The 15,239-nt window shown below is 45.5% G+C and overlaps 1 protein-coding gene across 5 annotated transcripts in view; it reads left to right on the forward strand.

The window, feature by feature from the left end:
- SETD5 (SET domain containing 5) overlaps nucleotides 1–15,125 on the forward strand; it is a 58,428-nt gene extending 43,303 nt beyond the window's left edge. For 4 of the 5 annotated variants that reach the window (XM_015874948.1, XM_032447193.1, XM_015874945.1 and 1 more), the window contains 8 exons: nucleotides 452–581; nucleotides 1,616–1,869; nucleotides 3,568–3,624; nucleotides 5,107–5,553; nucleotides 6,180–6,466; nucleotides 9,511–9,644; nucleotides 12,603–12,676; nucleotides 12,859–15,125. In XM_015874948.1, the coding sequence (XP_015730434.1) occupies nucleotides 452–581; nucleotides 1,616–1,869; nucleotides 3,568–3,624; nucleotides 5,107–5,553; nucleotides 6,180–6,466; nucleotides 9,511–9,644; nucleotides 12,603–12,676; nucleotides 12,859–13,458 (1,983 nt within the window). In that variant the 3' untranslated portion in view covers nucleotides 13,459–15,125. Of the gene's footprint in view, nucleotides 1–451; nucleotides 582–1,615; nucleotides 1,870–3,567; nucleotides 3,625–5,106; nucleotides 5,554–6,179; nucleotides 6,467–9,510; nucleotides 9,645–11,150; nucleotides 12,333–12,602; nucleotides 12,677–12,858 lie in introns of those variants that run through there. The other variant, XR_004308736.1, reaches the window with a different exon arrangement.
- Nucleotides 15,126–15,239: the final 114 nt, after the last annotated feature.

Consider the following 15,239-nt stretch of genomic DNA (forward strand, 5'->3'; position numbering starts at 1 on the left):
TAAGCTCAGCCATTTCTCAGAGGAACTGTTAGAGCAGAATCTATGTAAGGCTCTAATATGCCTTAGTGAGGCAGTGTGCTCATGCTCCTTAGCAGAAAACAACTTCTTTGCAAGAACATTTTAAGACAGCTTATCAGACAACTCATCTTTATTAATGAAGCTTATTAATGAAGTAATTCTTGGCTGCCAGCTTTTTTTTTTAATTTTATTTATAATTTGCTTTTATTTTTTACTTCTGTTATTGTTGAAGACTTGTCCTTAGTATACATTTCATCAAGTGCACATAGTCAAATCCATCACAGTAGCTGTTAGTACATGTGCAGAAGGTAATCTCAGTGTTCTGAGCAGTCTGCTCCACTGCACAGTAGTGTAGGAGTTGAAGTACATCCTGCAAGGTTGCACAGAAAGTACTGGAGGGGTTGCACGTTTATGTAGTCTCGTTCTGTTTCAGCGATGGATCAAACAAGCCCTGGAAGAGGGGATGACTCAGACCTCACCAGCTCCACAAGAGAACAGGACCCAATGTCTATACCAAAGTAACGAGAACAGCAGTTCTTCCAGCATCTGCAAAGATGACACAGGTGAGTACTGAGCACCATGAGGGCACTTGGGTGAAGCTGGGGAAGCTGCTGAATAACAAAGGCAGTTATACAGGTTGACATCTTAATGTGTACTGCTGCTTCCTGGCACATCTTTGTGACGGGTGAGAATGTTAGTTTGCCTTTCATTCAAATTTATGTAGACTTGTTCTAGCTTTGAGCATCATGTGTTAAATTTCTCAGTATTCTCCTATGAAAAGACAGTCACTTTATCTCGCATCATTGACCCCAGTGTCATGTAATCATTTGTACAGTGGTGGGAGGGGAAGTACAATTTCATCTCTTTTCAGCAGGATGCTGTTAGATGGACAAAATATCTGCTGACTATAGAAAGATGTAGCAAAGTCTGAGAGGCATGTATGTAATGAGCAAATCAATCTCAAAGATGGAGGAGCTCGAATCTGTGAGTAAAGTAGCAGGACGGTTAAGTATTTTGTCTGAATCTTTCTACAGAGAAGGAAGTTGAGAAGATCCACCTGATCAGTGATAGGTTTCCCAAGAATGACAGGCAGAAAGCTAGCCAATATGCAGATGATAAGAAAGTGAGATATGAACAGGGCCCCAGAGCCATTAGAAGAACATCCCTGAGCAATACCTGAAGAAGCAAACAACTAAGCTGCAGAATTTACTTAATTGTTGGGATTTTTTAAACTGCACATTAAAAAAGATATTACAGAAAGGGATTAATCCTTTGTGGGAATAAAATGTGTTGGAACTGTACTGATGTTGTACATAGGAAACTACTGGGTTGAAGTATTGAAAACTGCTCTCTCTGGTTTGTTCATAGCAATGATACTGACATTTCCTTGTGACCCTCCCCTGTACTATATACCTTCCTGGCTCCTGTGCCCCTAGCTCCCTCTTGTGCTTCTTTTCTACTAGTTGAAATATTTTAATTCATAGCAGTGTTGGATTTTCATGGGCTTTGTTTGGGTTGGGAGCAGGGGAAAGGAGATGGTGTGTGATTTGCAGCTGTTAATGGTGCAGCCTTATTCTCAATTCACTTTACATTTCAGACTTGCTGAGTCCCCTAAAGAAATGGAAGTCTCGCTACTTGATGGAGCAGAACGTTAAGAAGCTGCTGAGGCCTCTGTCTCCTGTCACCCCTCCACCTCCCATCCCTTCAGTTCCTGGCTCGGTGAGCCCACAGCTGGCTACACCCTGCTCATCTGTGCCAGGAGAGGAGGAAAGTCGCAATGGTTATGGTGTGATGTTCTCACCAATTCCTTCTCTGGCTGCTAGTCGCTGCAATACTCCACTACAGTTTGAGGTAAATCCAGCTGGAAGCTCGAAGTGCCAAAGAGAGAGACTGGAATATGTGCCACTGGGGTAGCACTAGACACACCTTCCTATTTGAATATGCAGCTGTATTCCTGAGCAGCATGGTGGTGGCAGACTCGAGTACTGCTGCCTTTTTCCTCTGCTCCACTTCTGTCTGTAACAAATTCCTTTCTCCGTTAAATATCAAACCTTGCAGCAGCCCAGCCTTCCCTCACATCACAGTTATCAAAAACATTAGATTAGTTCTTTTCTCCATTTCTACAGCTCCCATATTTTGCAGGCTCTTTAGTGTTCTTTACTCATCTTCTTTCCTTCATCTCTCGTTGCCCATATGGTTCCCAGTCCTTCATGTCTCTTCCAAAGAGTGTTACGGTGTTCCAGTTTCCATAGGCTGTCTGACACGTCCTCATCTTCTTTTTCCCTCAACAGATTTCAGTCATCCAAAATATGGTAGAAATATTTTACATCACTTTCCACCGTGTTCTTCATTTCTCCTTTTTCTTGCTGGTGTAGCAAGACAATACTTTGTGCCTTTGATTTCACAACAGCTTCCTTACATGTAAAAGCACTGAGCAGGCTGTCTAGGTGGATTTCCTTGCTCTAAACTCTGAGTGAGAGTTATCTGCGTCTATCCAGCAAGGACTTTCCACTTCCATTTTGTGTTGCATTTCTTTATGCAAATAGGAATTGTGCTGTTTGTAGTTTATTTTTAGTTTATAGTATTGCATATTTTCATTTAAGAAATGTAAAAATAAGAGTCTGCTGCTCAGACTCTGCCATTAAAAGGTAATTAAAAATAATTCTGTGCAGTGACAGACTGCTCTATACTGGAGACTGTTTTGCTCCCTCATCTGCTTTGCAACAGAGCAAACAGTCCTTTGTGGTATTTTTAGCTTAGTGTGCTTTTGATTATTTTCTTTGAGAACCCTTTTTTCTGAAAGGTTTTTGAAAGGCATATCTGTGGAGGTCAGCAGGGAAGATTGTGGAGCACTGAGGAAAGAGATGAAAGGCTGTTTCAGGCACAGAGCTTGATTGTAAATTGTCCTTACTTCTGCAATGGTTGAGGTAGCAGATCAGAGCAGTGTTGCTGTGCACCTCCTCAGTCTAATCATTGATTTTTCAGTCTCACCTTAGCATGTTGGTTGCAATGTTAGAAGCCTGTATTTCACTGTGTTTCTATATGCTTGCCCCATTTACCTTTTTTCCCCTCTCTAGAAAAAGTCTAACATCTTGACAGACCATAGGCAGCTTTGTTCACATTTCTCTAAACGCAGCTCATTCGTAACAAGTCTATTTTAATGTCATGTCTGTTTCATTTAGTTCTCCATTCTAACTTGAGAGAACATGTCTCACAAAATAAACTCATATAAATGTTTGTACTTTAGTCCTGTGGCCATACAACATTGTGGGAAGAAGACAATAATGATTCTTTTCTTGATTTACAAGCTTCCTTGAGTGAGCAGGTGATAATCTTCTGCTGGCTTGCTGGGGAATGTATTTTGTAAAGCTTCCAGGAAGCTTTAGAAACCACTGGACTTGACAGAGTTAGCATTAAGTATGGGCCAGTTCCTGGGATAGCCTTTGCTTAGAGTGGCCACTGCTAACCTCTGTGCTTGTTTTTAATTGACTTCATTTTGCTTCTTGACTGTTTGGCTATATGAATAACCAGATGCTTTCCCCCCTTCAGAACGTATCCTCCCCTGAGAGTTCCCCTGCGCATAGACCAGAGTCCATGTCACCTGAGGTGGGTATCACTACCTCAGTTGCATTTGGGATGAAGAACGTGTGTTTATTTGAGGCTTCGGTGCGATGGGAGGGATAAGAAGCTTGGGGGTTGCTGGGAACGAGGGTGGAGCATTAGTTGCAATAAGACTGAGGAGGTGTTTTGGGATTATCACAGGAGAGAAAACAAAGCGAAATGAAATTAATCAAAGACTGGAACTTATTATCTGTTGACATTTGTGGAAAACAGATGATGTAAAGAATTGGTATACTGAAGTGTAGGCAGGAGGTTGGGGTTGCTGGAAGCACAGTAAGCATCAGCCCCAGCCCAGGAAAACAAGTGGTGTGCAATACGTACTGAGTGGCAGCAAAATGGCAACTGGGGAAGGAATTTTGCTGTTTTTTGCTGGTTTACCAGTGTTTGCTAGTAATTTAGACTAGCTTATGGAGGCATGGTAGGGGCGCCTGACCTGCCCTTTTCAGCCTTGATTTATGTCTTGTTCACTTGCAGTCTTAAAGCATTGAGATACAAGATAGTAGTACTTTATTTCGCTGCTGGCCTGTTGTGAAACACGAGGTCAAATTTCACAGTGGAAAATACACATTCATCTCTAATGTGGCAGATTACTGGGGCTGTAATACAACAGTGGAAAAAATTTCAGCAGCTTCAGTAGGGCGGATCTGGTGCCTGGTGCTGCTGTTTTCCCTAAGCACTGTAGTCCTGCAAAGAGCATGAAGTCGTGTCAGTTATGTTCATTGTCTGAGATCTTGACAACACGGTGAAGGAGAGCATCATTTATTCCTTTGCCTGGGAGGTTTTTTGGCACTTAAAGTTAGAAAAATGGATATACCATTGTATCAGTGCCTCATGTTCAGAAACTGTGACAGCGCAAAGATGATGCCGTTATGCCTTTGTTAGAGAATGTAAAATGCAGAAATGCCCTATAAATTAAATGAATGGACTATTGTTAGAGATTGCTGAAAATGAGATGTGAAAACAAATGGCTTGCGGATTCTGGGCATCATATTGTTAGGGAGTCAGTAGTGGTTGACTGGGGGCATTCAGGAAGCTGGCCAATAAAGCAGCAAATGGACAGCAAATCTCTTCTGTTTTCTCCTGATAGTAAACCTAGCTTGCATGAACTGTTAATGTCAGCTTTGGGACATGTGGGGTATTCAGAGATGCTTTTTTTTTTCCCCTTCATTGCCTGGACAGGGATAATGCTGAGTCTTGCCCTCTGCTGCAGTAAGACCTTTAAATGGGGAAAGGGCATCTTGTAATAGACAGCTAAACTGGATTACTATTTAGCCCTGATCATTCCCTTCTAGAACAAACAGAACAGTGCAGTACAGTGTCAAAAGGGAGACTAAAAGCAAAAACCAACTGGAAAGCAAGAAGTCTGCATTGTATAGAATGTTTTCTGACTTAAGTTTCTCTCCCCATCCCTACCTGATCCTTTTCCCGACTTCCCACCCCATCCCATGGCCTTCCTGGATTTTGTAGCTCTGCCTCCGATCTGATGTGGATTCCAGTGCAAACACCTGCCCGGAACGGCCGTCGCTGCTCAGCTTTGGATCCTCTGATCTGGCTCCACAACCTTCCATAAACTCTACTTCAGAGACAAACTTCCCAGGAAAAAGTGGGGAAGCACAGATGCTGCTACGAAGCTCTGATCAGGCTTTTCGGACAGAGTTTAATTTAATGTATGCCTTTTCCCCATTGAACGCTATGCCACGTGTGGATGGCTTGTTGCGGGGATCTGCGTGTTTGGGAGAAAGGAAAGCAGTGAATTCGGAAGCAGGATGCTGCAGCTCTCCTTCTGAAGGATATTTCAGCAGACATGAGTCAGGACTGCTTAAAGAGACAGCGCATGGATCCATGTCTCCCTCTGGTGAGAGGGCTTGTGAAGGCGTCCGATCTGCCCCCCAGAATCCACCACAAAGGAAGAAGGTAATTATTCTTGTAAGAGCGAGTCTAAGACTGCAGAAATTCTTTTACTGTGGGTAAGACGTGGGAAAAATGAAGCTTTGACACATCTGGGGCTGATTTGCACAAAATATATACCACCTCTTTTAGAGGAGTATAATTTACTTATAGAGCATGAACCTGCTCTAAGAAGGTTAGAATTCTGTGCCGGGCTCTGCCAAGTCACAGGTCCCCTACACAGTTCAGTGTGGCTGAAGTGGTACTGGTGAACAGGACTCTCTAAGAATCAGTTGTGTGAAGAAGGCTCTTATTTTGAGGTTTCTGAGATGTACAGGTGTACTGATCTGCACTGTGTTGTGTCACAAACCACGGAGTGCTGAAGAGTGTCAGAAAGAGTGTGAAATTTCAGAAGCAAAGTAGCCGTATATCTCTTCTGCAGTATCAGTTGTAAATGTGGGTAAGTGGTCCAAATTTGCACCATTTAGCTCTTTTCACAGATTCCTGCAGATTCAGGAAGATTTATAATCCCAATGTAACTTCTAAGGTCTCGTCTGCAAAGAGAAATAATTTTTAAAATGATGTGTAGACGTGTTCTTTCCCCTAACCTTGTCCATAGCTTCCCCTGACTCATAGCTGTATTTTCCTTGCAGGTATCTCTGCTAGAATACCGCAAGAGGAAGCAGGAAGCCAAGGAGGGAGGCGATTCAGTGCGATGTGCAGGGACTCCTACCCGGCAGGGCAGCAGTGGTTCTGGGACTGACACAGATGCCAGCAGCCTGCCGGGCTCTGTAGTACGAACTCCATCCTCCCCACAAAGTGGCTTCTCCCCTTCTCATCCTTCCCTGCCTCATGTAGAGGACATCAGCCCACCAGACTCAAGGGGGGCTGGTTCCTCAGCATCGCTCTGCAAATCCCAGGAGAACATCAGCAGCAGGTGGTGAGTGTTATCCCTCCAAGCAAGGCTCAGACTGCTCTGCAGAGATGAACCAAACTCGGGACGGGGGGGGAGGGCATTTCTGTTACAGTAATTGTAGTGGGATGGATTCTGTTGAGTGTCTTGGCATAGTTCTCTTTCTTAATTGCTGAACTGTGAAGAATACCAGCAGCCTACTCGGCATGCCCTTTAGTTCTTAGTTTAGATATCAAAAATCTGCCTTGAAAGATGAAGTTAAACAGTTCTCTCTTACACCAGTTTCCTTTTAAGGACCCAAGTTTAAAGGACTTAACTTGTAATGAGAATTTAATCTAGTTGTAGGTTAAAAGGTCTTTTGTTGTTGAATTTCCATTCTGTTTTTGACGTATGTGATATGGGGTTGGTCTTTTCAGAAGCTGATGGAGCCCTCTGCAACCTTGCATGTGAGAAGCAGGGACAGTGGAACAGCCTCAGCTTTCCTGTACTTGCACAAATAGCTTTGAAATGCAGTTACCAGGCTGCAGTTGGTTTGCTAAAAGTGTGAAAAAATCTCCCTATTGTGTTACTGTGTGAAGGTTTAATTTGGGGAAATGCAAGTTTTCAGAGACTTTTAAACTCCATAGTAATGCCTGATCGCCAACATGAAGCACTGCTGTGCTGAAATGCAGAGTATTGAGCTATAGTCTGTACACAGAATCTTGTATACATGGTGATGGTTGGAATTCAGGATGTTCTGGTAGCTCTAGTGATGTAGTACAGTGGCTTTGCTGCCTTTCATTCACGTTCTGTTTGTGGACAGTGCAGGTGTAAAGGCATCACATTTGTAACGCCCACTTGGTATGTGTGCACTTGTGTCACTGCTTGTGCCCTGGCAAGGGGTGGGAAGAGAAAGGTGGCTGAGTGTTGCTAAAGACTGCAAGAAATGTGAGGTTGGTAGTATCTCAGAAACATTGGTTTGGATGGATTTACAGGAATAATAAGATGTGCTTTCTTCCTTTTCACAGTCCTTCCCCACCCCAAATATCCTCACTCTTCCAGTGTAAATTTACGAGATACAATTTTCTTTGTGATAGCAGTCTGTGCTATTGTGTAGTCTGTCTGCCTGCTGACCTTCTGGCCAGGCGTCAGGACTGACCGCAGCTGGGACAGGCAGCTGATGATTGCTTCATGATTATTTTGTGCAGGTATCACCTGCCCTTTCCCTCCCTCCCTTACCACTTCCTTCTGCCTGCAAAAAGGTGTAAGAAAAATCCAGCTGAATGGGAGAAAAATCTTAGTTGGAGATGAAGTGTCTGCAGTCACCTTGCTTCTGTGTGGGGCTGCTCTGTTTGCTTCATCTGCTCCTCCTCAGTAGATGCTGTGGCTTCAGTTTATCACATGACTTCAAGAGTTGCAGGATTAAATATGGTATTGTCATAGGACTCTGAATATAAAAGTTGAAGCCACGCTGTTGTGTTTTGAAATAGGATTAAGCAGCTTTGCTGCCTTTTTATTCTTTTTTAATCCCTGTTCTGTCTTTTAATGGGCAAGGCTGATAATTATGGTCTCCTTCCACTTTAAAAAGAAACAGATCTTAGAATCTGCACGTTACAGAGTTAAACTTGTGGACCAGTCTCATCTTTAACTCTGGGCGCTCACATTTCTGATACACTCCAGACATTCATAATAGTGTCATACAAGGGACAAAAGAAAATGGTGGGATCTAAAATTTCGTGCCTTAATTTTCATTTGTCCGGATTTTTGTTGAATTCTACACTATTTGCCAATAGCTTTCGTTTAAAAAAAATTAAGTTTCTGTCTCTTTCAGTTGCCAAGATACAGCCATCACAATGTAAACAGATGTGCTGCTGTGCCCAGTAAACCCAGCCTTGCAGAAAACTGTCTCCAGCAAAACAATAGCAGCAACGAAGGTGTGAATTCACCCCCTCACCCCATTCACCTCCATGAGGTGTGAACTGTGGCCCCTTTTCCCTTCCGCTCCAGTGAGGGGTGAATTTCAATATCTGGGCTATTAAATGCATTTTTTAAAAGATAATGTAAAACACAGTTTTTAATATATCTTTAAAAATATATGTTAAATACAGGACATACATTCTTAGACTGCGTATTTGCATGATATGCAGTATGTTTAATGTAATGTTTGAATATAATTATATGATATTTGGGCATTTTTAGGGCACACGTTTTTCAGTGTCTGGGATAAGGCAACATGAATCCCTGATGGAAGTGCTACTATTTTACAGGTTAAAACACATACCTTTAAAGAGGTTTGGATGATCCGGTGCATGGTAGGTGTGTGGCAGGGGTCTGGGGTGTGTCAGTGGCCCTGCTTCTGTAGATTGGCTTTAGGAAAGCCACTTCGCTTCTGTTTTCCAGCTTTAGACCAAATGCTTGTAACAAATGATGGAATGAGGTCTGGCACCAATCTTGAGAGGTTTTATATTGCAGATTAAATGGCACAAAGTACAAATAATGGACCGAATGGTCATGGTAGCTCTGCTGCAGGAACAGTGCACTATCTCACTACTGTGTTGGCATTTTATTGTCATAAGATTGGTTTTCCTTCTTTTTAGTTTGAATAGAAGTAATCTGTGTAAAACACCTAAATGCAATTTTAAGACAACAGCAGGTTTTCAAAGTGCTGTTGAATCTTGAAACAACTTTCTGAGACAAAATATCCTGTAATAGGGTGATGTACTGAGCTGAATGTTTATAGCATCCTTCTGATAAAAGACCTTGTTTTTCTCAGGGCAGCACTATCATAGTAACCAGTGATGGACAGTCTGAAATCCCACAGGAGCTTATTTGTGTTGCAAAAGCAGTGCAGAATTTTATTCCTCCTCTGTGTTAGAGAGCTGGTATTCTCTGATCCCTCCATTCTGTGGTAGAGGTTTGAAGCTGCAATAACTTCCTATCAGTGCATTTCAATAGAAACCTTTGAGACTTCAAAGACAAACCTGTCTTGTAATTATAGCCAGGACTCCCCCCTGAACCCCCTTGTGCGCTGGTCACATTTGTCTCAACTAAGTAACAGAAGTCCTCAGCTGTTACTGGCTTTTTTGTTGCAGGATGGTCCCAACGTCGGTGGAGAGGCTTCGAGAGGGCCGAGGTATACTTGAGAAGGTGCTACGAAGTGGTGCAAAGGTATCCCAGAGAAATGAATCCTCACCTACCCGTGACAGCGCTGTTGAGAGGGATGCAGGTAGGAAGAGCTTCTGAGTTCCTTGTTGGTGGGGAGATAATGGTCTCAGCTTTGTAAACTTGCCAGTGAAGTCGTTTGTACCTTCATCTCTAGCATCATCAATGCCTGATAAAGGCCTTCTGCAAACCATGCTTCCTTATTTGGATAATATTGCCTGAGCCTGTAAACGTCTCCTGTTAGACCTGGAAGTTGTCCAGTTTTGTCTGGAGTTTGGATTCAAGATCCAGCTGCATTTTGGCTCTGGCAGTGGCAGCTTCTTTGCCCTTGGATAGATGAGTTAACTGACATTGCCTTAATTGCACCTGTGTTCTGGGAACATGAGGGTGGTATCCCTTAATAATCCTAGTTGGCTGAACATCCAGAAAAATGTATTGCTCACTGAAATGCACATTTGCTTCAGGCAGTGGTAGGAGCTAATATAGCTCTTAAATAATTTAATATAGCTTCCTATATAATATAGCTTCCACACCTTACCTCATCTCTGTTTTGAAGTTACTTGATTCCTTGAGTCGTGATGCTTGTTGGTTTTATGAGATACACTTATTCACTGAGGTGAGCTCAGTTCTGCCTTGCTATTCCTCCCTTCTGTGACTGATGGGCTGTGCTCACTCACTGAGTAGCACGCGGGGTCAGTGAGTGCTTGTGACTTGAGCTGAGCTTACATCCCTCTGTTATCCACCTGGGATTAAAGGTCAGTTGTGACTTCCTGTAAGGTGGGCAGATCACTTTATCATGGCCCGATTTCTTAGCTGTAATATGGAGTTATTCGTCTTCTATTTATTTTACAGTCCCTGTTGAATATGGTTGCTGTTTTTCCTAACATGCCCAGTATGTAACAGAACCCTGCTCTCCCTTGTGATTTATGATGATGGATCATCACATTTAAATAACTTAGTCTGCGTTGCTATTGATCTCTGCTTCTTCACAGTTGAGAACTATTAAGGACTCCCTCACTGATACGCTTCTAGCTTGCTGATGATCTGTAGTGGGGATCTGGATCTCTCTGGAGCATTTCCCTTCAGTGCATTTTCTTCATGTAGTCTCGAGGGATTCTCTTAAGACTTGTCAAAAATGCTGCTGATTTAATGGGACCCAACTGTAATTCTCTTTTGTGTATTTCTCATTCCAATGGAAGTGGAAAAGAAGCACTTCTCACTCCTGCTTCGTGTCCTTCCTTGTGCAGGTATTGAGAAATCATGGAGGGAAGTGCTGGCTTTGTCTTGTTAAAATGGCATAAAGGGAATTCAGGAAAGTTTGCAGTTTATTCACCTTTTGTAATGTAGACTCTCTATGTAGCCTTCACTCCCCAAGGATGATTTTGTGCGTAAACACTGCGCCTAATATCTGCAGCACCGTTTGTGTAATTGGCCTTTTAAGAAACAGTTTCTTCCTGAAATCTTTAGAATTCTTCTGATTCAATTTCTGATCTCCTGGCTTGAATAGTTAGTCTCTGTGCAAGACTGCTTAACAAAACATGCCTTGACTGCAATCTTTGCCTTTCTGCAGTGCGGTACTCAGAATGTCACCCGCAGCAAACAGCTACTCGGTGCTTTGGATGTGGTTTCAGGAAATGGAAGGTGGCACAGGATACATGGTGGAAGCTTCTTGTATCAGCCTCTGTGCAGGTCTTGTGCCCAGAGGAAAGATGTCTGAGCCTCAGCAGCACAGAAGACAATTCCATCCAGGTTCCTGTTCAGCTGTGCCAGCAACCATGATGTAGCACAGGACAACAACCGCAACAAAGCCATGGGCACTGCTGGCACTGATACTCATGCCAGGGCATCTGGTACAAAGCCAGACCTGCCTGGCAGACATACAGAGCAGACCAATGCAGCATGTCCTGTTTCAGGACTGAGAGACATCTGTCATGTAAATTCGATACTAATACTGACACTATTTCACCAAGGCGTTTCAAACGCTGCTGCTGAGAATCCCTGAGATGCTGCAGATAAACAGCTCCATCTCATCAGCCTGCAACATCATAAATCTGATGTGAAATCTTCCAGTCCCACCGGTTTCCCTCTCTCCTAAACAAAGCACGATCACTTGCTAAGTCCCATGGTTGTAGTAGTGGCTACAGAAGAACATGCATGTCAGAGTAACTGGGTCACTTGTTTGAACGTGCTTCTTGCCTATCTCAGTTGAGGTTCGGTTATTTGCTGGGACAGAAAACTCTCCTGCCGTCTAAGATCGGGGCATTGGAAGGGTTTGCTCTGCTAAGAAAATCCTTATTCAGTCTTCCCTCTCACGTAGCTATGATGCATCAGCGTGTGCTGTGCTGCTGTTACCCCCCCAGCAGGTGCACCTTTTCACCATCTTGGTCAGCGTTTTCTGAGATCTAAGAGAAGCTGGTTTGGAGCAGCACACTGACTTGTAAAGCATGTTCCCCAGCATGGCAGCAGAGGTACGGTCAGCCTTGGCAGCGTGGGACTTCAGTCTTGAGCACCACCTGGATCTGCCTTTGAGGAGAACCAGCAGCAGGAGCCTGCTGACAGCACATCTAGGAAGGAGTAGTTTTATTTCCGCAGTTGTAACCGAAGCCAGGGAGAATTCCTATGGCCAAAACTGAGTGGGGAACTGCTGAGTCCTTAGAAACCAGCTTCTGCCTCTTGTTCCTTCTGGAAACCCCAGGAGCACATGCAGCCTGCATGCTGTCACTGGTTATTCAGATAGATTGGGCCAAGGCAGGTGAGCTTTGCACTAAACCAGAGTTGGTGTAAGGGAAGCAGCAGTGCCTAATGTGTGTGGCTGTTGTGAGTCACATGAATGTTTACAACTGCCTTCTGTTGGGGTTCTTCAGCTTCCGAAAGGCCAATGACTGGAGGAGCCACTCTCATCTCAGCTGTAGATGGAGGCAGAACAAGACAGCTGCAGCGTGCAGGTGTCACTTGAGAGGGAACTGTGGTGACCTCAGTCCAGGGGTGAAGTGTAACATGTTGCCTGTGCTCTGCCTTGCAGATACAGCAGGAGGAGACACTCCAGAAGCCCACAAAGGACCAGCAGTTTACAGTCCTTCTCGATACAGCTACCAGGTAAATTCTGCCATTTGTTATCTGCCCGTTCAGAAGTAAAGCTTTAGACAGCATTAGCAAGGAAGGAAACTGTTGAGCTGTCAGTTATTCCCAGTCCTGATGTACTAAGCAACTAGAGTGTGATGAGGCAGGAAATAGGGAATTGTGTCTGATGTCTTTTTTTTTCCCACCGACACGTTCAGCTCCTGCAGTCTGACAGTCCCCAGGCAGAGTCACAGACCCTTCTCCAGCAGAGTTCCTCCCCCTACCGAGGACACCTAACTCCTTCTCCTGGCTACAGCTACCGAGCGGCAGCACAGAGGACAGGACACAGCCTCTCCCACGGTTCCTCGGAAACCTCCCTCTCCTCTTCCTCGTACTCCAGCCCTGCCCACTTGGTCTCCACAGACTCCTCTGCCCTGTTTGCAGGGAATTCGGGGTATTACGGCAGCCAGCAGCACTCTGGCAGTGCCAGCAGCAGCCTCCTGAAGAAGAGCTGCCCAGCTGCTGCCAGCCCAGCACAGCAAATGGCTGTGGACTCTCTTCCCTCAGAGTCTGGCTCTCAGCCCTGCACAGGAGCATCCAGCTCCACCTCAGCTCCCCAAAGCTCCAGGTCACTACAGTCAGACTTGCGGACTATCAGCCTACCGAGCTCTGGGCAGTCGGTTCTTTACCAGGGCTCCCGGGGGGCGGTGATTTCCAGTGCACAACACTACCCGCACCGAGGGGGCAGCAGCGTCCATCAGTACAGACTGCAGCAGCTTCAAGGTTCTGGAGTAAAGACTCAAACAGGACTTTCCTAGGGCTGCTCGGACTCCAGGAGGAACAAAACTGCCCACAGCTCCTTCCAGTTACCTCTGGAAGAGGCTCCTGGGCCGGTGTTGGGAGGTCGCACCCGATGCTGGGTGCCGGGGGGGGGGTCAGAGGCTGAGGTCTGAATGCACGGGTGAGATTTGTGAGCAGTATTGGCCTCTGGCCTTGCAGATGAAAGCAGATTTCTCTGAGGCAGAGACTGTAGCAAAGCTGTTCCCTGATGTGTGAGTACATTGCAAAAGGTAAAAAAAAAATAGAAAAATAGAAAAAAAGAAAAAAAAAAAAGCAAATGGTTCAAGTGCAATGACTGTGGTGCAGCCTCTGTCTCTTGTCCGTGCCCGTGGCCATGGTCACTCATGCAGTACGGACATGTTTTTTTGATACAAATGCAGTTTAAAGAAATCATTGGGGAAGTTTAACTCCGATCCCAAAGCTCTCTTTATAGGTCAGGTTCTCAGCGCGTTCTGGGGAGGGCTTTAATCCGTTACGATCATTCCAGTCACAAGCAGATGAGCGCACACTGCTGCCTCGGGCCGGGCTGCCGCAGTCAGAGCATTTCCAGGACGAGTCTCCATCAATGTGAACGAGCGGCAGGGAGCGGGACCTCGTGTGCCCATTGCTGCAGGGGAGCTGGATGTGCTGCCCCACGGCATGGGGTGCAGGTCTGTGAGTGGGGAGCAGTGGGGGGGAGGGGGTCTGACCTGCAGGGCGGACGTGCTGGGGTCAGGGACCCCACGGAGCCACGCGGTGGCGGTGCTGTGGTGTGCTGGGGGCTGGCAGGGGGCTGAGCAGCTGCAGGGAGGGTCACGGTGCTGGGGGGGGCTGTGATGTGCCAGGGGAGCCTGCGTGTTGGGGTGGCACGTGGGATGTCCCTCCCACCTGTCTGCAAAGCAGGGCAGAGCCAGCCCGAGCACAGCGTGCTGTCTGCTCAATTCCATACGATTGCCAGCTTCTTTCTCACTTGTTTACTGTAATATCGGGCGTGTTTTTATTTATCTAATTTTATATTCAGTTATAACCATAGTAGGTTAGCTAATATACGACAGGTGTCATCCCTGGTGCTGCAGTGGAACTTCTCCTTTTCTCTCGGATAACATGATGCTGTGAGTCTGTCTCCCCTGTCCTTTCAGATGCACAGTCTGCTTCCTTCCTCTCTTCTCTTATTTTTTAGGACTGTTACAGGTCTCTCTTAATTCACAACTGAAATCAGGCGTTCGTTCAACCCGGGTCGGGGGAGGGTGGGGGAGACTTTTAAACTACAGAATCAAAGAGTTCACTTTCCTCACACTGTCTGGCTGTGAGCATGTCGGGATGGAACTTGTCACCCTGCAGTCGGGTGTCTGTATACTGTATAAAATTAGGTGTAAACTTCGCTCGGCTTAGCCCTGGGTGTGCAGCCTCCCCTTCCACGCCAGGAGCAGCACGGGGCAGGCGGGCTCTGCCCTGCAGGGCGGCAGGAGGGGGCCGGGGGAGCTCAGTGCCCGGACAGCAGCACCTCTGGTCACAGCGGGGCAGGAGGGGAGGGACCCTGGAAAGCTCTTGGAAAGGTGGGGGGCTGTAGCTTCTTACTCTAGTGGAGTTTTTACACCGTGCTGTAACATTTGAACTTTCACAAGAGATGTAATAATTTTGATAATAAAAATACTTAACTCGAAAAGCAGTGTTTCTGGAATCCCACCACTCCCAATGCTGTGCAGGGCTGTGTCTGCTCTGCTCCTTCCCAACCTTATCATCCCTCTGCCTGTATTTCAGGCTGTTGAGGTCAGGGCAG

Source organism: Coturnix japonica, chromosome 12 (genome assembly GCF_001577835.2).
Source record: "Coturnix japonica isolate 7356 chromosome 12, Coturnix japonica 2.1, whole genome shotgun sequence".
NCBI classification, from domain to species: Eukaryota; Metazoa; Chordata; class Aves; order Galliformes; family Phasianidae; genus Coturnix; species Coturnix japonica.